The sequence below is a fragment of the Poromitra crassiceps genome (genome assembly GCF_964638095.1).
Source record: "Poromitra crassiceps genome assembly, chromosome: 23".
NCBI lineage: Eukaryota > Metazoa > Chordata > Actinopteri > Beryciformes > Melamphaidae > Poromitra > Poromitra crassiceps.
In genome coordinates this window covers 17,955,158-17,978,122 of record NC_139639.1, presented here as the reverse complement: position 1 = coordinate 17,978,122, position 22,965 = coordinate 17,955,158, and the positions used below count along the sequence as shown (strand labels likewise).

The 22,965-nt window shown below is 43.0% G+C and overlaps 2 protein-coding genes across 2 annotated transcripts; both read left to right on the top strand.

Annotated features, from left to right (window-relative positions):
* The first annotated feature begins 543 nt into the window (after positions 1-543).
* Positions 544-15,594, top strand: LOC310797170 (serine/threonine-protein kinase OSR1-like). The gene is made up of 17 exons (XM_083659509.1): positions 544-718; positions 1,535-1,647; positions 2,363-2,471; positions 3,779-3,920; positions 5,025-5,080; positions 6,038-6,147; positions 6,246-6,347; positions 6,650-6,783; positions 8,516-8,564; positions 8,664-8,729; positions 8,915-9,037; positions 10,262-10,297; positions 10,464-10,613; positions 11,045-11,150; positions 11,262-11,330; positions 11,958-12,022; positions 12,157-15,594. Exons 1-17 carry the CDS (start codon positions 649-651, stop codon positions 12,229-12,231), a joined length of 1,575 nt encoding a protein of 524 aa, XP_083515635.1. The 5' UTR covers positions 544-648; the 3' UTR covers positions 12,232-15,594.
* Positions 15,595-17,037: 1,443 nt separating this feature from the next.
* Positions 17,038-21,743, top strand: LOC310796647 (solute carrier family 22 member 13-like; the record flags this gene model as incomplete). The annotated part of the gene is made up of 10 exons (XM_083658876.1): positions 17,038-17,418; positions 17,526-17,629; positions 17,761-17,915; positions 18,555-18,723; positions 18,837-18,957; positions 19,091-19,185; positions 19,369-19,580; positions 19,658-19,766; positions 20,992-21,198; positions 21,565-21,743. 10 exons carry the CDS (start codon positions 17,038-17,040, stop codon positions 21,638-21,640), a joined length of 1,629 nt encoding a protein of 542 aa, XP_083515002.1. The 3' UTR covers positions 21,641-21,743.
* Positions 21,744-22,965: the final 1,222 nt, after the last annotated feature.

Sequence of the window (22,965 nt, the reverse complement as noted above, 5' to 3'; positions counted from 1 at the left end):
CAGTCGACATGCAACCTCAGTATTTTTATTTTATTTTTCGGTTTCTGAGGTCAGGTGTAGGGAATAAGTTTATTGCCACACTCATCATGGCGGCTTTTCTAGTCAGCGTTGCCAGGTGTACGATAATTATCGTATTTTTACGATCAATAATGCCAAAATCCCCATCATGTACAATAATGTGATCATTTTGTGACACACACAAGTTGTAATCAAAATATTAATATGGATCTCTGTCTGTTTATACATGTCTTCTCACGTCTTTGCAGCCAATCGTGCATTCATGTCCAGTGCTGGAATTTTCATACTCAAGTAAAAGTATTATTGCTGTTCATTTACCTCAGTGGAAGTACTTATTGGTGTAAAATGTACTAGTAAAATGGAAAGTTGAACCCTCCAAAAACGATCATTTTGACCCTTAGGTACGATAATTCAACATTTCCCATCTGGCAACACTGGTCCTCTTCCTGCGTTACGTAATGCGTCAGGCGCCCGTAAAGTTGTGTTGACAGTAGCAGCAGGAATTGTCAGCGGACTAGCGGAGTAGCATCAAGCATCATCGGAGCCGAATGGAGTGATCACAACCTTATTATTCAAGAAAACTTAACTCTTTGAATTTAACACTGTTCACAGTGTCCAAACGGCGAAACAATGGCAGACGACCAGAGCTCTCAACCCTGGTCAATCAACAAGGATGACTATGTTCTCAATGAGGTGATAGGTGAGTAATGTTAGCTAAGCTAATGTTAGCATTCTAGGTAACGTTAGCTAGCTAGCCCTCCCCTGTCCTTCTAGCAGTCTCGACAGCAGGCTGCCAGCACTAGCCAACTATGCTAACATTAGCATTAGTCTGTAATGTTCCCTATCAGCAGGCCAGTTGTACTCTGTGACTGGCTATGCAGAATTATCAATCTGCAATGTTTTCTGTGCTAGCCCAGAAATGACCAACTATTTCAGCAAGCTAGCCAGCCAAAGCCAAACACTTTCTTAGCTAATTAGCATTAGGCTAAATAGCTAGCTAGCGCAAGTTATCTTACAGGGCATGAAGACTGAAGGGTGAAATGTTTAAATGGGTGGTGCTCTTTTGCTGGAGGTATGATATGGCTTAGTGAGTCATGCATATTTTAGATCAGTCCAGATAACATGTCACTGATGAGCATGAAAAAGAGCAGGTTGATGCTACATACTGCAAATATAATCGATGTTGCAGTCTAAATTTAGATTGTATGTCTAGTCTACCCTAAATCCTATTGTACATAACATGGCAAATCATCTCAATCGCTGATCTTACAAAGCAGTTTCTGCTCACTCATGCTTTGTTGATAAACCGCCTCATGTCATTACAAAGTGGACCGATTTCTCCCATCAGTCAAAGAGTCAAAGGCAACACATGATCTTTCAATGCGTTGCTTTCACCTGGTCTTCTACCTACTCTGTAAAGCGCCTTGACATAACTCGTTATGATTTGGCGCTATATAGATATAAATTTGATTGATTGATTGACTCCAACTCTCATTCTTCGCTTGCTGATCCCTAGGGAGTGGAGCCACAGCAGTGGTCCAGGCAGCCTACTGTGAGCCCAGAAAGGAGAAGGTGGCCATCAAACGCATTAACCTGGAAAAGTGTCAAACTAGCATGGATGAGCTCTTGGTAAGTGGCAGTAGCTAGCTGTGGGGTCATGACTGCAGTTCAAATGGTGTGTGTTGCAGATAGGAGAGAGAGGGGGATCAGATCAGTCTTGGACAGACAAACAGCTGGATGCCACCCCCAACTACCCCACTGCTTATATAACTTGCCAAGGTCCTGGATTCACCCATGGCTGTCAGCTTAATTAAGGATGTCTTGGCGTGAATTGTCGTGGCCCAGTGGTGACAACCTAGGTCACTCCTAGCCTGGGTAAGCCCAGGCTTCAACGTGACATCACAGGCTATGCCTGTAGCGTAAGTCTTCATGACTGATAGCACGTAGAGGTCACGTGGAGGCTGGGTTTACCCAGGCTAGTTCACTCCCCTGTTTCCAGTCTGAGGCACTGATTATGTTAAAGGTGATCTTAACAACACACCAAGAATTGTGCTAACTTAAGATACAGAGATAACTACAACTAGGTTGTACATGTAACTGTGGGGCACTGGTGATAGCAGGGATTGTATTGTTCAGTTCAAGTTGTACTTACAGTAGGATTTTACTGAGCTGAATGTAGTTAACATAAAAATATCTGAGGGTCATATTCTAGTTGTTTCACACATTGCCACTTGCATCTCAAATTGTGATATAGAGCTTCGATTAGTCTGTTGCTCAGTTTCCCTCCATCTACTCTTCTACCCATTCCATAACTGTTTACCCTGCACTGTTCCTCTCACTACAGAAAGAGATCCAAGCTATGAGCCAGTGCCACCACCCAAATATTGTCTCTTACTACACCTCCTTTGTGGTGAAGGATGAACTCTGGTTGGTGATGAGGCTACTCAGTGGTGGTAAGTGCTGTACTGCTGAAGAAACTTTGCTTTTGGACTTGGCTAACTCTTATCTTGAACTTGACTTTGACTTGACTTTCTTGGGCATATCTCCCATCTCACATATTTCTAATGAGCTAAGGTTTAGCTTGGACTGAATGTTGGTATTTATCAGATTAACCCACCAGAAAGCTGGTCAACATACTGTATTCCTGGTTAAATAGTGTTAACGGTGATGAATGTCGATCCTAGCAGCTCCTTGGTTTCTCACCTGCCCTTTCCTGGCATGTAATGCTGCCAACTATTGGGTGTGTCTCACTGTCTCCACACCCACGTCCTCCCTTAGGGGCATTCTCTCTGAGACTTTGTGTGTGACTGTGTGACTGTGTGTGTGACTGTGTGTGTGTGTTCCATGAAACATCCACTCTAAAACACTTAACATTCTCACCATTTTGCACCAACATTCATACAGGGAAAAATCCAGCGTAGAAGAGATATACCACTCAGGGCCAGAATGCAATTAATGGGGATTAATTAATGATTTATGAGGTTGCTGCGGTGCCGTAATAGGCTAGGCTACTACTACAGCACAAAGCCAGGCGACTGAAGCAGTGGCTGTCACTAGCAGCTATATTGAAAGGCGCAAAACAAATAACGCTAGCGTTACAGATCCTGACCAACAACGTGTGCGTGTGTTGAGTTTAACTAGGTGGCAGAAAACGGACAGAATTACTGGCGGCTATAACGTTTGATTCGCGTGGGCTCAGTTTTAAACCTAACATTACGTTAAGGAGAAATAGAAACACAGTTGTAGGGTGCTGGAAACGGGCATGGAAACAGGCGTGTTGAATTCACAGTTAAAGACTTGTAACATTACTCACATTGGGTTGAACGTGAAGTTTCTTCTTTGTCTTAACATTTTCACAACACAACCAACTTCTGCTTATCCTCCCCTCCCGCTCCTCCTTCTCCTCCGCTCTACTGGGTGCGCTTGTTTAATGCCGCATGCGTGTCCCCCGCGCGTCACGGTTCAGTGGACTTGGCCTTTTTTATTATTAAAACTGCACAATTTTAATTCGAACAGATAATTAATCACGATGGTCCAACGCAGAAAACTCAGAGGTCGATGGGGGTCGGGCCCATCGACAATGTTCGATGCCATCGTACATCGTGCCAACCAATTGGTTACCACACTCGTATCCCATAGTTTTCTATAACCGCTTCACTACGTGGAGAGACTCCACTCATGCACTCTCACACCATAGTTTTCTATAACTGCTTCAGTATGTGGAGAGACTCCACTCATGCACTCTCACACTCTCTCTCAGGCTCAGTGCTGGACATCATCAAGCATATCATCTCTCGCGGGGAGCACAAGACCGGGGTCCTGGATGAGGCCAGCATAGCCAGCATTCTGAGAGAAGTCTTGGAGGCGCTGGAGTACCTGCACAAAAACGGGCAGATTCATCGGTGAGGCCGGGTATTGTCTTGCTGGGGATGCCTAACTAGGCTAGAGGGCCACTGTACCTCCAGGCTAGTGCAGTTTGAATCATGGTAGCCCCTATGACCCTTCGCCTACTAGTGTCTCACTTCTCAGCTCACCCAGACACTCCTTCAGAGGCTTTCATCTCCGCATATGAATGTTACAGTTTGAGCGAGCCCTCTGGTTTTCACGTCGACCTAGGTCCTTCAATATTTAACGCACTGGAAATGCATTATTGAGGAGGTTTGTTTTACATAACAGTTCCTCCCAGGAACACTGTGAACCACCACTGAGACATGGGTCGGAGAATAACGCTCTCTCTATATCCTCTGTGCCCTGTTGTGTGACAAGTGTAATTGTTTCAAATTCACAGACTCCTCATTTATAGTCTTGTCTATTTTAGCCGTACTGTTATGGTTTAATGTGACATTTACTTTCTTCCGAAAGACGAATGGAGTATTTTATTTTGTGATGGACTGTGCTATCGTGATGTATTTCATATGGATATGCCCAACTGAACAACTGTCTCGAGCTGAAACACTTGAGATTGTGAACACAACCCATCCGTCTGGCAAACAGAGTTTTAGCACAAGCAGGGGCAGCGCTTCAGTAAACAAGGAGAGTGGCTGCTGATTGAGATCAGATGCTGTGGCTGACTTGGTTACATCTGATCAGGCATTGGAGAGGGTGGAGGTTGGGGGTAGGTGGAGAGGGTAGAGGTTGGGGGTAGGTGGAGAGGGTGGAGGTTGGGGGTAGGTGGAGAGGGTGGAGGTTGGGGGTAGGTGGAGAGGGTGGAGGTTGATGGTAGGTGGAGAGGGTGGAGGTTGGGGCTAGGTGGAGAGGGTGGAGGTTGATGGTAGGTGGAGAGGGTGGAGGTTGGGGCTAGGGCAAATAGAGGAGGGCTGGATTAAGACCTGGCAGACGATCAGAGGCGCCGCTCTAACGTGTTGGTGTGCGGAACAGTAAAGGATGTGTTAGTTTGGTTTGTCGGGACTAGCCACTCCTCTGTTAGTTCAGTCACTCACTTCTTTATTATATATACTACTTGTAGATGGTACTTTAGATTATGAGTCACTCATCTGTCTCTTCAGGGATCTGAAGGCTGGAAATATTCTTCTTGGAGATGATGGCTCAGTCCAAATTGCAGGTATGGTGTTCCACTTTCTCTCCATCTGCCATCTGCTTACACTGTGTGAAATGAGAGGAAGGTCTAATATGTTTTCAGCGGCTTGCTACATAATTGCCCACTTTTGTTACTCTTTAGGCAGTTTCTGTCTAGGTTTCAGTTCATTTTCATTCCATCAAATTATTTACCTATCCACCTTATTTTTGAATGCCCCACTGTAAAAAAGAATCGTGGGTACAAGGTCCGGTTTAACGTGACTCATTGTTGCCGCTTGCCATTTCCTTTGTTATACTCTGGCTGCAGACCCGAATTATAAACCGGAAGCTGGAGTCCGTTATAAAAGTTATAAATATAGTCACGTTATAAACAACTAACCAACGCTGGAGGTCCGTATGGAAACTCGAAATGTGTGTTACTCGAAATGGTTAAAAGTTAAATCAATTTGGTGGCGTTTTACTGCCATGTAACATAGCTAGCTAGCCGCTAACATTAGTCACAGTTAGTAGCCGACTACCCACAATGCATTACGTTATCCCAGCACCCGAACGACATGGCTGTAGAGCAGAATGGCTCTGCTGTAAAAGGGTAAAATCCTCAGACGTTTTTTTTGTCGGGGGCTGGGGGGTTATCTAAATTGGTTACACCGGAAATAGAACCCATAGTTAATGTAAGGCAAAATGGCCGCCAAAAATAAGGTGGATAGCTATTGAACTTCCGATATCATAAGTCCGGTGGTGGGAGAATTTTTTGTTTGTTTGTTCCTGTGATTTATCTGAATCCTCTTAGCTAATTCTGTTTTCCCTGAATTGCTCTGTCGTCCTTTCTTTCTGTTCCTCCTTTCTCTCTTCCTTTTTTGCCCCCTTCTCTCTATCACTCACTTGCTCACACTCTCACTCTCTTTCTCTCACTCACTCACTCACACACACACGCACGCACACACACTCACTCGCTCACTCGCTCTGCTGGTTGTCTGCCTAGACTTCGGTGTGAGTGCCTTTCTAGCAGCTGGAGGAGACATGACCAGGAACAAGGTTCGGAAGACGTTTGTGGGGACGCCATGCTGGATGGCCCCTGAGGTCATGGAGCAGGTGGGTCCCCTTTGCTTTAGACGGTTTCCTCCTGTCCTTCTGTTCCCACTCTGTAATGTCATTAGGTGATAATGGGATGACCAACATGTAATCCGCAGGTCCGGGGCTATGATTTCAAAGCAGACATCTGGAGTTTCGGGATAACAGCCATTGAACTGGCCACTGGCGCTGCACCATATCACAAATACCCACCAATGAAGGTACATTTACTCTTACTTTGTTGCCGAAGAGCAAGGGATCTGTGTAATAAAACAAATGGTACATACTGCTCAATATAGAACGGGCATGATTTGTAGAAAATTATTTTCCACAAGTGCTATAAACCATAATCAAGTATGATGGTGTCCAGACGTATACAGTAGCAGAGATACGTGTGCGACACTTGACTGACCGACCTGAATTTGGCTCTTGAGACCCGACGGCTCATCTTTGAGACTCATTGCTTTGACGAGGCTCCATCAGCTTTGACCTGAATGATGCTGGTGTGTGCGCGCGTCTGCAGGTGCTGATGCTGACGTTGCAGAACGACCCTCCCTGTCTGGAGACGGGCATCACGGACAAGGAGATGGTGAAGAAGTATGGCAAGTCCTTCAGGAAGATGATCTCCCTGTGTTTACAGAAAGATCCGGAGAAAAGGTCAGCGAGTGGCCAAAGTGACCCACTCCGTAAAGACGGCGTTTATGAGTTGCTCCGTTCTTTTACGCCAAGTTCAGGATGGGCTTGTTTTGCCTTTGTTTTCCATTGGATCCCCCCAGTGGTCTGGGATGTGATGTTTGTGGTCTGGCATGTGATGAATGAATGAATGAATGAATGAATGAATTTTATTTTGGATAATGCAGACATATATATCCAAGGGATAACATGAAAAGTGTGTACACTTATTTCCATCATGGTCCCTGATCTTTAAAAACATGACATACAGTAACATAAGAGTATCAGATAAAACAATACAACTCAGACAAGGGATAAACGAAACTTGAGATTAAAACAACCATACCATAAAACCACGATAGAAACAATAAGACAATAAAACAATAAAAGGAACTAGAAATTAAAACACATACCATAAAACAACGGGGGACTCTACTCATATTTTATCCTAGTTTACTCATCAAGAAATTTTTTCAAAAGGTTTTTAAAACCATTCAGGGAATTGGCTAGCCTGATTTCGTTGGGGATTTTGTTCCACTCCCCTAGAATAGAGGAACGTGCTTCTTCCTATTTTGCTCTTCAAATTGGGCAATTTCAGATCTGCTACACTGGCTCTTGTGTTCCGACTATGGATGTCCCGGACATATTGGAAGTACTTGTTGAAGTAATTGGGGCAACGGTCATGTAATATTTTATAAACCATGACAAGTTTCAGCTGTTGGACTCTGTTTTCAACTGGGAGCCAATTCAACTCTTTAAAGTGGGATGGGCCAATGTGCGTTCTTGGGCTAAGGCCAAGGATGACCCTCATGAGTTTGTTTTGGGCTTTTTGGAGTTTGTCTTTTGATTTTTTTGTTATGCCACTGTACCAGTATAAACAGGTGTAGTCATAGTGGCATTGAATTAAGGACGTAGCTAAAGTCCTCATTGTCTTCGTATCCAGGAACTTGGATATTCTTGCTAAATATTTAGTCTTTGCATGAATTTTACCCATGATGGGGAGGGCCATAGCTTCCCTCTTCATACACTGATCAAGTTGACTTCCTAGATACGTTACACAATCCTTATCCTGTAAAATGACACCCTTACATTCTACCGAGAGACTGGGTTTGTTCCTTAGTTTAAACTGTGAACCAAAAACAATACATTCAGACTTTCCAATGTGCAGAGACAGTTTGTTGTCACATAGCCAGCTGCTTACTTTTTGAAGCTGATCGCTCAGAGATGTTCTGACTGCTTCCAGGGAGTCTCCAGTTACCAGCGGAGCGGAATCATCAGCATACAGAAATAAAGGACAAGTACATGCAGCCTCCATGTCGTTTATATACAGTAGAAATAATAAAGGGCCGATTATGCTGCCCTGGGGGACCCCGCAAGTAAGGACCTTGGGTTCTGATAGAGTGCCTCCTACTGCCACCACTTGTGTCCTACCCGTAAGGTATGCTTTTATAAGCACCAGGGCCTCTTTGCTAAATCCCATAGCTTTTAATTTATACAGCAGTATGCGGTGGTTTACCGTGCCGAATGCCTTTTGCAGGTCGAGCATTGCCATACCACAGTATTTTCCACAATCTATTTCCCTTTTAATGAAGTCGGTTAAGTAGACCAGGCACGTCTCTGTAGAATGGGACTGCCGAAAACCAGATTGAAAGTCAAAAAGATGATGTTTGCTGATGTATTTAGTAAAGAGTCAAGAGCCTTGTCTCCTCCTTTTCAGGCCAACGGCCACTGAATTGTTGAAGCACAAATTCTTCACAAAAGCCAAGGTGAGCCGTATGTCACAAATATAAAATACTTCCCCCCCCCTGTGTGTTTCAAAGAGCATCTTTAAAGACACTTCAAACATGTCTGTCTTTCTGTTACAGAACAATGAGTACTTGCAAGAGAGGCTGCTACAGAAGGGCCCAACAATAACGGAACGATCGAAAAAGGTTTGACACCCATTAGCAATGCACTGTGAATGCACTCTAGTCAAAACATTTTATTTTGTATCTATAATATTGCAGTGACCTGTCCAGGGTGTTTGCGTGACTTCTGCCCGACCACGCCACTGAAAAGGATAAGCAGAGAGAAAATGAATGTTTATTAGGTCTTTTTTTCCCTGTGCGTTGCGTAGGTTCGTCGTGTGCCAGGCTCGAGCGGGCGACTCCACAAGACGGAGGACGGCGAGTGGGAGTGGAGTGACGACGAGCTGGACGAGGAGAGCGAGGAGGGCAAGGCTGCGGTGGCAGCTCTCCGGGTGAGACTCGGCATGCTCGCTTCTCCCAACGCCACCCAGTTTGACTCTCTGAGGCTGGGCACACACTGCAAGGTTCCTTAGACGAATGTAGAGTTAGGGTCGCAGGGTTTCCTGGACATGTGTTAGTTGAGGTGTTAACAGCTGCTGGGGAGGCTGCGGTGGCAGAAGTGGGGTTGAGGTTTTGGGGAATGCAATGTACATCTTCATAAATACTGTACACCGGGGCACAAAACACAAGGCGTTTAAACCTCACTGGTCTGCATCAGGCTGTATAGGATGTATGTAAGGGAACTAAATTCCCTTCGCTTAGATTGTATTGTATCCCACGTGAATTTGAATCGGCTTACTTGTAGACCTACAAAAACTACAGGTAAATGCAGAGAAAAAGGCAGTGCAAAGGTTGTACTTTGTACTGGCAGGAACAAAATAATTTGAGGTGTTCAGCTTACTTGCTATTGTAGCTAACTCCTAACATCTTAGACTAGACTCGATTAGCTGAAGTCATAGGTCTGCTGACATGATGGGATGTTTCCATAATATTGGGTGTTTCAAAACAGGTGTACACTTTTTATATTTATAGTAATAGCTGTATTATGAACGTTTTTTTATGTTTCCAGGTATACCTCTTATTTACAGACTAATGTTGATTTATTTTGTTGAAATTACTAAATAAGTTCAAATTTACAAAAAATATACAGTATTATTATTATTAATAATAATAATGATAATACAAGGTTAGACCTTTATTACACCCAGCATATTCTTCATTGCAAGCGGTATTAATCTTCACCAGCAGATGTCGCTGTTGGATACTGTGGTCCACATTATCTTGGTCTCACTGGCAGTAAATTTATGAAGAATGAAATTTGGGATTTTCAAGGCAGGTCTTCTGTTTTGTTAAAGGCCAACCGCCTTCATTATAGGGGTGTTTGTCAGACACACTCATCATGAAAAACAGCCTGGCAACTGGATCAGACAGGAACTTGTGCACTTCACTGGTTCAAATGGTCTTGCAGTGTGTGCTCCCGCTACTGCGTAATTCATGTTTGGATGTGGGGTTTTACTCTCTCTGTGATCTCGACTGTGATTTCAGTTCAGCCCCGTGGTCAGAGCCACAATGTGTCAAATTCATTCAATCCAATGGTATTCCAACAGTCTGTAGTTTGGGGGATAAATGCATTGCATGTTTTTTAATCCTGACAATCTGTCATGTCCATTCTGCAGTCCCCCAGAGTGAAGGACGGATCTCAGAATTTGGAGGTGAGTCTAATTGTAGTGGACATGACTAGAAAATCTTGATTCATCTAAAATGCCTTGATATAGAGATCTGCATGGTTATCAGAGTTCATAATTATCTGTGTCCTATGCCCCTCCCCACACTGTCGTGACTCTGAAAACACGCACTCATTTGTCTCGTACGCCGTAGATTTTCCCGCCCGCGGATGCTTCTTCCTCTCTTTTACCGCCTCCTGGTCCAGCACAGCAGAGCCTTCCGCCTGTTGAGCAGGCAGGGGGAGACACTCCATTACAGGTGCCCATCCAGACAGCCAGCCCCGCACATGGACCCGCTGCACAGGTACAAAATAAAGACTTAAGTTGCACTTTGTGATTCTCAAGACATGACATATTTGATAAGTTCGATCTAGTTAGACTCTGTCTCCGTAAAGTCCTCTTGAGACATATTTGTGATAAAGTATCAAAAGAAGTGAAGTCCGCACACTGCATCCACTTAACTCGCAGTTTATTTGTTATAATGACGTTTCGGTCGGGAAGGTCTCACGACTGAAACGTCGTTACAAATAAACTGAGTTAAGTGGATGCAGTGTGCGGACTTCACTTCTTTTTGATACTTGTTACTGCCATTGTTGTCCTGCACCTGCAGCTCCGAGTGGATGTGCGCGATTTTCCTTTTGTTCATATTTGTGATAAAGGCCTTATCTAAATAACCAAACTTGAAGTTGACGTGAAGTGCTGCGTAGTAACCGCTTTGCCGTCGTGCCGTTGCAGGAGCCGCCTGCAGCCAACGCCAACATTCCCATCAGCCTGGTTCTGAGGCTGAGGAATCTGAAGAAGGAGCTCAATGACATCCGCTTTGAGTTCATGCCTGGCAGAGGTAAGTTGCATCATCATCACCTAGGTTTGTCTTTTCACTTCTGCGCTCAAAGACTCCGATCTCATGTCCCCCCCTCTCTCTGGCTTTCCCTCCCCCACGTCTCCGACTCAGACTCGGCCGACGGGGTTTCGCAGGAGTTGGTCTCGGCAGGTCTGGTCGATGGGAGGGACTTAGTCATTGGTAAGTAACCCATTTTCAACATGGCACACTGATCCTGTCTTACTGTCAGCACAGAAATCTGTAGTGTGTTAAGGGTTAAGAAAAAGCATGACAAACAGAAGAATGCTGTTAATAAAAGTGCTGTATAGGCAACAACAGTGGCATTCACATGATATTTACTAGCCTACATAGCTTGCTTGTCAAAATCCCTCTTGAATTTGTAGGAACAAACGGACCATTTTTATCTATATTAATCCAGTAAAGGTTTGTCGAGCACCATATGTGTGCTCTTATTTAGCAACAACCTACTTCATTTTCATGGTTTCATCCTTCACAGCTGGGAGCTGTGCAGCACAAGCGTTCAGCACAGTCTTCTACCATTAGTCAGCTTTGCGAGAAATGCCTTGTGATCCAGTTTTAGTTCTGTGATTGTACAGCTGTCTCTGAATAATGTCTGCTTCAATCATTGCATTGGCAGTGTTGTGGAGCGCTGCACATCAGATAGGTGGCTTGGTTAAGGAGACTGTCTCTCAACCAGAGGGCCAGCCGGGGGTTTGAGCCTCACAACAGCTAAAGTGTGCTAATGAACAGCCATCTCAAAGTGTCATCTGACATGGTCCTCGTACTCTCCTTTCATCTTCTTTGTAGTTGCCGCCAATTTGCAAAAGATCGTTGATGATCCTCAAAACAATAAAAATGTGACCTTTAAACTGGTAAGTGCAGCGATTGATAAAGTCAATGCTTAGTTCTGTCCTAGTTTATAAAAAACAAACAAAAAAAAACAATTGCAAATATATATGAAGATCCTTCTGTATTGAAGTCTTGTGGTTGCTCCTCCCCCTGTCAGGCATCTGGCTTGGATGAGTCTGAAATTCCGGATGATGTCAAACTCATGGGATTCGCGCAGCTCAGCATCAGTTAACTCGAAGGGAGCGGGGCAACAAAGGACTGCAACAAAATGGTATTGCACAGCTGCATAGTACTCAATTCCAAGAAACCATTACTGCCAAAGAGAGGAGGAGAGGTCAAGCCGGCAGGAGTGTGAAACCTACTGCAGGATGCACGCAGACCACATTGAGAACGGGCCCAGTTCAACACACAGGAATCACACTTGAAAAGTTTACAGTGCGCTTAGGAACGGGAGAACAGACGCAATCAACTACATCAACTTCTAATTACTAGTTCTTTTCTGTTTGCCTCTTCATACATGAGCACAATCCAAACCATCTCCTGCCAGTACTGGAAGTGATTGCCTTTTTTTCTTCTTTTTTTCTTTTATCAACTGTGCCACAAAAACTCACAAGAGTGTCGTGCCACCTTTCTTTGGCACTTTACGCTACACTATGAAATTGTAAAGTGTAAAATCTGCCTTAGTTAGCAAAGGTCTAGATTTTACCAGTGAGATTGCTGAAAAATTCGAGTCCATATCGGTGATTATTGTATTTTGTGTATAGCTATCCAAAACGTCCAAGTCCCTCTTAACTCTGACATAAATAGAAACATAAATGATAACTCATAGACAACCTAATAAAAACACTGCAATACAGTTACAGTCTAGTTAATGCTGTGAATTGAGATTGGTTTTTAATTAATACAAATGAAAAGACAACTTCAAGACTCTTGTTAAAGGCAACCCCAGCCAGTGCTGTATTTACCCTCCTCCACAGTATCGGTGTGTGGTGGTTTTGTCACAACGTAACCAAAGAGTTTAGACTCTGAGTGCACTGCTGAACATACAGTATCCATATATACACAGAAAACAACTAACTGTTCTGTCCTGTAACTGCAGTTACAGTAAGCCACTTTGTCTGACGGCTTTTCCCAGAGCTTTTCAAAAACGGGGATTATTTTCAGAGATTGAGGCCTACCTAATATTCTTGTACTATGCAATAGTTACTTTCTTTTCATTGTCTGTGACCACTGGTTACTATGTAGTTATATTTCTCTTGGGTTGGGGGGGGTGCACACACATAGGGTTACATGAGTGGTCAACCAACAAAACTGACTACCTTAGGGATCGGTAGTCAGTATGTCAAAAATATACTTTAAGCGCACCTATAGACAGACGCAGGTAATCGTAACTTCTTTTTCATTCTGAGCCCCCGATCTAACTTTTCAAGAGGTGGTTTTGCCTGTTTACAGTTGATATGGAGAGCCGAGGGATAATCCTTAATGCTGGTGGTGACTGAAGAGCCCAGAGCAGCTCATGTTACAGGCTGACGGCTAATGAACGTCTGTAGAGCTGTGCACACTCCACACTGAAACTATTCCACCAAAGTGAAATATAGCTTAAAGGGACAGCTCACCCTAAAATCCAAACATACATATTTTTCCTCTCACCTGTAGTGCTTTTTATCCATCTCGATGGTTTTGTGTGATTTGCCTGAGTTTTGGAGATATCGGCCATAGAGAGGTCTGCCTTCTCTCAAATACAATGGAACTGGATGGCACTCTGCTTGTGGTGCTCAAAGCACCAAAAAATACATTTGAAAAAACTCAACACCAAGTCTCTTTCCAGAAAGCATGACCCGGTTCCTCAAGATAATCCACAGACCTTGTTGTGACTACAGTATTTTCTTTCGACCAAACCCTCTAGCTGCTAACTACTTCCTACATGAAACTGCAGCTAGCAGCAGCTAGTGGTTGTAGTTCGGTCAGAAGAAAATATTCCTAGATGAAACCGCTCACGACAAGGTCTGTGGATTATCTCGGGTCAGAATCGCAAGTCAGTATTTCCGGGTTTTGCCGCAGGAAAAGCTGCGGCAAGCCTCTGATTGGCTGGGCTGTTAGGGAAGTCCGGCTCTCAGCGTGCATTGTTCAAAATGTCCCGCCCCATGAGTTGCATCACACAAATAAGGAGGTCCGTGGGTGGTCAATTCATATGTCTGCCACACATTTTGTTTCATTTTAGGGGTGGTCCTTAACCACTTGTCAAGAGTTGTGTCCCAGACGTAGGTATTTATTTACGGCTGACTACGGCGAGACTAGGTCATTATTTCTGGAAAGAGACACTGCTGTTGAGTTTTTCAAATGTATTTTGTGGGCACTTGGAGCACCACAAGCCGAGTGCCATCCAGTTCCATTGTATTGGAGAGAAGGCATACTGTAAATCTCTAGGCCCGATATCTCCAAAACTCAGGCAACTAACACAAAACAATCTAAATGGGTAAATAGCACTACAGGTGAGAGGGAAGATGTTTTAGATTTTAGGGTGAGCTGTCCCTTTAAATTAAAGTCTACAGAGACTGGTTCATACTTCTCAGTCTTCATCACTAGGCAAGTTGTTTCGATGATCGTCTCTGTGCTTCATAAACACTCACCAACCAATCACTGTTGTCACTCCCAGTATAGCTGTATGGTTGTATTGTACCCTGTGCGAGGGCTGTGCTATCGCTAGCTCCGAGTTCAGGTACCGTTGTAAATGGTGTATTTAAAGATATTGTAAATGTACGTATGATGGCAACTCCATGCACTGTCACACAAACGTCATGAGGTTTGTACGGGAGTATATCGATGCATTGGCTGTTTTTGAATACATTTCAGATAAAAGTAACATTTTACTTGTAAATAATGATTACAGCAAGCAAATTTCGATCGGTAACTCATCTAGTGCAGTACAAAAAATTTGAATTTCAGTTGTGTTTTTTATATTGTATTTTCCACTGTTGGCCTTTGTTAGAGCATCACTAATCACGCATTATTTGTTCAATTGGCACCTTATTGATATGTTATAAGGCTTATTTTCTAATTACAGGGGGCTTGTAATCACACACTGCTTTGATAATATGAAATGCAGTTGTCACTGGAACCTGTCCAGCTCATTTTCCTGATGAAAGTCAATTTAAAAAATAGCAATGTTATGTTCCTCAACAAGTAACTAGACAGATGGCACAAGTTACATTACAAGTGCATTCTTGTGTGTGTGCATGTGTGCGCGTGTGGTTAAAGTTATTGATCAGAGATTGTACTCCGATGTTTGAAAATTTTCCCTTTTATTGTTCACTAATTCTCCCTCAAGGTGAGGTCTTTGAATGATTAGTATTGATTTCATCAGTTGATTGGCAAAATATATAAAAAATGAATCATTACATTTTCTTTTTTTCCCCTCTCTTTTTACATGCTTTCATCAAATGTATAAATCAGCAAATGCATAAACTGAAGCGGGACATTTGTGACAGCCTTCTATAACTTGATGTCATGCAAAAAGATCCAGTGAAAAATTATATATACAGTAGATTTATTGGAAATTGTCAACACGCACACAAAAAGGATTTTTAGTAGCTGAATAAAGTCACATGATGGAATTCAAGTAGTGATTCATGAAAGTTTTTTTCTGCCAACACAATTTTTATGAAAGTGAACCATCTAGCCTAATTACAGGGTAACTATAGGGGTGTGGGCTGTATTCTAACTGTCAAGATGATGTCTGTAAAGCCATGTGTAAACTGATTAATGTGGCGTGCCAGTGCAGTTATAATATTCATTCTGAGGCTTTCAATATCACTTATCGCTTTGTTTTGTTTCCCCACTGTGCCACACCCCAAAGTGGAAGTTGGCAGAGTGGTAAAGATCAGGTTTTTGGACCAGAAGGTTGTGAGTTCAAGTCCCTGGTGAACTGACCGTTTGGAAGTTTCATGAAAGGTAAATCAACACTCAATCACACAGTGCAGAAAACTCAAAGCAGCTGTTTGACATCATCGGTCAATGGCAAAATACCTGATTGTCATTACTGTGTGGGGTGTGGCCAGACCTTTCAACCCATAGAGAGCAGTGAGTGCAGCAGCAGTTTTCTGTCCCATGTGACTTACTCTACTGTTTTATTTGTTAATGGACAGCACTACAATGCTCTATAAAGTGATTAACTCTGTCAGTCATAGGCTGCAGTATCACTACTCCATTTAGTTAGTTTCTCCTCTCTAAATCTATAACAGGCCTTTGACTCAGTAGGTAACGCCTCAGCCTTTCCTGTGGGAGGTTGTGGGATCACATCCAGACTTGTCGTTTCCAAAGTTGTTGGCCATCAAACGACAAATCATAGAAAGTTTGGCCGTTGTGAACGACTCCAGCAATGTGGTTGCAATGAAAAGATTAACTTGACAGAAGTCACGGGCCAACAGAAAAGCCGGTGTTCGATCTTCACAACATGTCAGTTTCTGTGTGTGTTTTTTGACCTTGCAAACTTCAGTAGTTTGACAGAGGGGTCCATAGATGGATGGGGACCCTGAGATGCAGTCATTTGTGTAGTAGAGGAGGAAAAACCAAGGGGGGAGCACACACCCCTGGAGGGTGCCAGTGTTGATTGTCCGGGTGCTGGATGTGATTTTCCCCAGCCTCACCTGCTGCCAGGAAGTTTATGATCTACTCACAGGTGGAGGATTTCCAGGATGATGGGGGTAAACGCCGAACTGAAGTCCACAAACAGGATCCTTGCAAATGTCCCCGGGGAGTCCAGGTGTTGCAGGCTGAAGTGCAGTCCCAAGTTGAATAACCATGCATCATCAACTGACCTGTGTGCCCTGTTTATGATCAACATGTGTTGTGACGTGGTACCCAGAGCATTACAGCAGTGTTACGTGTGCTCTAAAGATCAGTTGTTTCTACAAAGTGAAATCCCCGGTAATCTGCTGGCTCATGCTTCCTGACATATACAATACAGGGGTTAAACATTGATGGAGATTGTTTAAAGGTCATCCTCTGGCAGCATCACTAAACGGATAACACTCTCAACATGGCTGATTTCGGAGAGATCCTCAGGATTATCGGAGATTTTGGATTATTCCAGAAGCTCATTCTTTTTGCGCTTTCCTACCCAAATCTCATTCTGCCTTTTCAGTTTGCCAGTGTTTTTTTTGTCGAGTCAGACCCAGCCCGACACTGTAACACAGACTGGATCCTCAAGGCTGGTCCTAACCTAACCAAAGATGAGCAGCTGAACTTGACCCTGCCCCGGGAGAACGATGGGACCTTCAGTAGGTGTCAGATGTATAACCCTGTGGACTGGGACATTGATGCCATCAGGGAGTATGGACTCAATGAGACCACAGGGTGCCATGCTGGATGGGTGTACGATAAAACTCTGTCTCTGTATGACGCCACCATAGTCACTGATGTAAGCTGGACTGAATGTGACTATTTGATATTAATATTCAATGACACAGTATCATCCCTTTGTTAACCAGTTGGATTGATATCAGATTTCTTTTTTCTCTTTTGCAGTTTGATCTAGTTTGTGCCAATGCAAACCTGGTGCAAATTGCACAAGTAGCGTTGATGGCTGGTAGTCTTATTGGTTGTCTCTTATTCGGACCTTTTGCTGAATCGTAAGTGTATTTTCAAAGTGGTAAAGGATGTGTGCCCTTCATGCTGTATCATCCTGTTCAATGAAAAATCCATCACAGAACGACATGAGAAATTCTGACCATTCTGACCAAAATCTTTCCATCTCTTCCAGGTTTGGCCGGAGACGAGCAACTCAGATTCCACTGGTTTTGATGTTCGTATGTACTATCACAACAGGGTTGTGTCCCAACTTCTACCTATATTTAGCATCCCAGTTTATGGTGGGGATTGGCTATGGAGGGTTTCGACTGAACGCCATTATACTGGGTACAGTATACTCCATTAGCTTACATGTCAAAACTGTTTTCAGCCTATTATTGTTTAGTCACGTGGTTCCTCTCCAGATTTGAAACAATGAATGAAAATGCAAACCGACAAGCTAAGCATTTAACTCATACAAGTTGTATGAGTCCATAGGGGACAATCGTTTTTATAGGCATTTTTTATACTTGGAAGCAGTGGGATTTTGTTGAACTGCATGTGTGAACTGAATAAGGTAGTAAGCCTTAAGGGCCAGCTGATGGCACTATTGATTACTTCAAGTCTCATGCGCTTGAAGATGTGGTAGTGACACCCGCCGGCCTCCGGGTCGCGCTGCCCGACTACGTGAGTGTTGTAGGGACTATCAGTGAGATAGTGCTGTGTAATGAAGGTTGTGTCAATTTTATATTCTGCTCTTCCTGGAATGGAATCACTTTATAGTGAGGATAAAATGTTATAATAGAACCAGCTGACTACCGGTGTGTGTGTGTGTGTGTGTGTGTGTGTGTGTGTGTGTGTGTGTGGAGGGGGGGGGGGGGGGAGGGTGCAACCAGAAAAACAAATGAGTCATATAATGTAGGCAGTAACTGCTACTGCATTACTGTTAGAAGCTGTAGATCTTTTATGACTTCTCCCTCTTTCCAGCCACTGAATGGATCGGGGTGAGCAAGCGATCTCTTGGCTCTTGTGTGAGTCAGATATTTGGTGCGTCCGGCCAGTGCCTCCTGGCTGGCTTGATCTACTTTATCCGTGACTGGAGACTGGCCCAGTTGGTCATAGCAGCACCATTTGCTGTTATTGTTATTTACATATGGTGTGCATTTATCACATTTATCTCTTTTGAGGACCCTTTAATGTTTTACAGTAAAATTGTAGATTATTATGAAGTGTCATTTTACTCATATACTACATGCTTGTTTCTATCAGGTTTATTCCAGAGTCAGCCAGATGGTTGATGGGGAGAGGAAAGACAGAAGAAGCCAAGCAGTTGATTCTCAAGGTAGCAGCAATCAACAAACGCACTGTTCCAGACTCTCTGTTGGAAAAGGTACTCTGCCTTCACAAGAACTTACTTGTTTTTACATTAATATTTGTTGTAGGGTATTTTTGATGTGCACTGAACACTACTTTTTGAACAGTTCAAACAAAAACAATTCCATAAGAAAATACCTACATTACAGATTGTTGAGAAAGAAACTGTGGCGAAAGGAGGCATAAGCGTTCTTATGGGATCATTTGTACTCCAGAAATATTTCTTTGCCATATCACTGGCGTGGTAAGTTACATTCCACAATGACAACTCAATATTGAATGTAGCCATTATAGCCTATTACTATTTGCAAGTAATCTTGAAAATATAAAAGTTAAATCATGTAATGAAACTATATTTTTCTTATAAATCCCTGCGGTCTGCTGTTACATGTTGTATGACTAATATATATATATTTTGGAAATTAAGGTTTTCAGTCAACCTGTCCTACTACTGCCTTTCGTTCAATGTGGGAAACTTTGGCTTGGACATCTTCGTGACGCAGTTCATGTTCGGTCTCACTGAACTACCAGCTCATTTCCTGTGCATCTGGCTGTTAGAAGTTGTGGGGAGAAAAGTATCCCTTATATCAACACTTCTGATTGGCGGCCTCGTGTGCATCTTAATCCTGGCTGCTCAAGGTAACACACATCAAATGTATTACTTCTGGGAAATTGACAGTTTTGCCCTCATCTGTCACTCTATGATTCTATTTCAGGTAATGCCATTGCTCTTACCACGTTAGCTACCGCAGGACGCTTTTTCATGAACTGGGGAGGATCCATATCCAATGTCTACGTGCAGGAGCTGTTCCCAACATCTGTTCGGTAGGCGGAGTCTTTCCAGTTCATTTGTCTCATATGATGGAATTGAAGGCTGACTGTGGATTAGTCCCCTTCAGTCCGTTCCTTTGTTTGTTTGTCCATCCGTTACACAAGATATTTCAGACAACACTGATAAAAGTTTGACCAAACTGGAAGAAATGATGCATCTCACCACTGTACTTCTGTGCACCCATTGGACCAAGGGGGGTGCTACAAGAACTATGAGTATTAGTGCAGTGCCCGTTTACTCACTCACTGTGTTAAAGGAACACGCCAACATTTTGGGAGATTGACCTATTTGCCATATTCCCGATAGTAAGACGAGAAGATAGATGCTCTGTAGTAGATGCGTGTAGTAGACCAATCCTAAGAATAAAATGTTGTCACGTTACATTTATGAAAAACCACGGACGGATACGTTGAATCTCAACGTTTCAGAACCAAAAACATGTTGCATATTATCAACATTTCAACAGGTCCTCCAACCACAGGAGCATTTCTGATATCAATTTGAAAATTTCATTTAATTGGAAAACATTGCTGCGTTTCCAACGTTAATTTGAAAACATTACGCAAATAAAACAACTTGGGTTATGGTTTGACAACTAAAACAACTTGGTTAAAGTTTATGGTTTGACTTAGGGTTAATTAACAAAAATGTTAAATGTGACTTGCGGTTGAAATGTTGACTTTGAACACGCTGGGATGCGAACCCGGGTGTCCGGTGTCGAAGGCAAAAGGCTTACACCCATCCGCCACCGTTTTACTTCAATAGCAGAGTGTCGTTATTTATACAACCGCTAGACGGCTAGGCTATTGTTACACATAGTATTGTGTTGATATGCAATGTATATTTGATTCACATATGTTGAGAGTCACCGTAACAGGTTTGCAGAAATGTAACATGCCAACATCGTATTCTGGCAACTGGGCTGCGGTGGCTCACCTAGTCCAGCGCCGGCCCTGAATCACTTATATAAAGTGTTACATAAAGCTCGGACACGCTTGTCCCCTACGAGATATGTCTCAGTGCTTGTAGCCTGTAGCAATAATTTACAGTAGCAGCCACAAGAATATATTCTGTGTAGCAGAGGAGCCATTGGATTTCAGAGATCGTAAAATAGTTACATCACTGTTTATCACCATTCACCACACAACCATGAGTTTAGAGGAAATACATCACCTTAATGAGGTGGGCATGTCTGAGCTCTGCCACTCTCTATTTCAGACAGACCGCCTCAGGATTAGGGTCCATAGCAATGAGAGCAGGTGGGTTGCTGGCTCCATTACTCAACCTGCTGGGTACATACCACTGGGCCATACCCACTGCTGTCTTTAGCAGCCTTTCATTGGTCAGCGGGGCTCTCACCTTCCTGCTCCCCGAGACCAGGAGAACTGAGCTGCCTGATTCAGCAGACGAGGCTGAGGGCAACAGGTAAGTTAGTGTCTCCTGATAACACTTTGATGAAGGCCATGACCAAACCATAATTGTTGAATTTCTATAGTTTAGACTGTTATTTCTCAAAGAAAATGTGCAATTTTGCTGCTGATATTCTGGATAAATTATATTTTTATTGCTGAAAAGTTGCGCTAACTTTGTCAATATAGAGGCACTTTCACCCTTAATCCTTAATCTCAAAACTACATACGGTAATCACATAGGAAAAGATTTATCAGCTTTAACATAGGAACGTTTCCCAGAGCCCTATGAAGCACCCAACAACGTAGGCCTATCCCACATTCTGACCTATTCAATGTTTTGTCTCTAACAATACACTGATCTGTCTTCCTTTCCCTACAGAAATATGGCCACCATGAAGAGCCACAGTGACTCAAACATGCCTCAACACAGTAGTATAAAATCCACCAAGCTATAGTAGTGTGAATAATTCAGTGATGATTTGCCTGCTTTTTCTTTCAATCCAAATCTCATCTCATTCCTTTGAACATAATGACAGTCACAGACTTTTGACTAGACTTTCCATTGGCTACAATTGATAGGTTATTATGGCATTTTCCAATTTTACATTTTCAATTTTGATATTTATATGTACTTGCATCTTTTCCAAATGCTATCAATAAAGACAGCCAAATATGTTAACCAATGGTTTGAAGCGCTCTCGACATGATTTCAGAAGCACTCTGACCTGAAGAAAACGCTTGCTGTCAACACGGCCCCTTAGGGTGCATAATTTAGTGGGGTGCACTAGTAGCAACAGTGTGGGCTGGCAACCGCAATGAAAAATAGTGTCTGTGTTTACGGGTCCCGAGCGTGGTCCCCGACAAACAGATGAGGTCAAGTTTCGTAAAGTGGTCTCACTACAATGACATGGCTACTATGGGGACTGACATCACACATGAATGAATACAATTTGGCTCATTGAATCCACAAGCGCCTCAGCTTTCCAGTCATACCCAATTTATGCAATTCCAAGATGGTTTAGGGACCAAAGTATCCAGAAATATTCAAATAGAATATGTGAAAATAATACACTGCAAGCAAAAAAAATAAGTGTTTGAAACCTATCTTATTTCCTGACAGCTATTGTATTAGAAAACACTGCAACAGCAAGTATTTTGAATTAGAATTAGATTGTTTATGTTGTCAGTCAAAACCATGTATATGGTAGTATAACATAATGTGGGCATGTCTGTAAAGGGGAGACTTGGGTACCCAATAGAACCCATTCTCATTCAGGTATCTTGAGGTGAGAGGTCATGGGACCTCTTTGAAAATGGTTATAGCAGTTTTCCCCTCGCCAAAAGTTTGCCTAACTTTGGAGCGTTATTTAGCCCCCTTTCTGACAAGGCGCACTGAATGAGCCCGCTACAGCCAATAATATCGGCTGCAGATTCAAATTTCAACTGAGGGTGCAAAATATAAACGTCTATTATGGCTCACTCTATATTGGCCTAAAAGTCCCTCTTTGACGATATCAACATACAATGTTCATAATACAAATCCATGTGAACGGTTTACTAATCCAACTATTTGCCGTTATTGTTATAGTTTTACAGTAGAGATAGATGGGAATGATGAGGAGAGAAAGGGTGATGACTGGGACAAAGGTTCTCGGCTGGATTCACACACAGGATGTTGCGTTTACATGGTAGGCCTACGAGCCCAGTCTTTTGACTGGACTAAGCTCAGTTCCAAACTTTTCTTTATATTTCAGTGATAAATCAGTCACTAGAATTTAAA

Coding starts and splice junctions, on each gene's coding strand:
- LOC310797170 (XM_083659509.1), top strand. CDS start 649: ATGGCAGACGACCAGAGCTCTCAACCCTGGTCAATCAACAAGGATGAC. Junction 6,148..6,245: donor CCCCTGAGGTCATGGAGCAG/GTGGGTCCCCTT, acceptor TGTAATCCGCAG/GTCCGGGGCTATGATTTCAA. Junction 8,565..8,663: donor AATTCTTCACAAAAGCCAAG/GTGAGCCGTATG, acceptor TTTCTGTTACAG/AACAATGAGTACTTGCAAGA.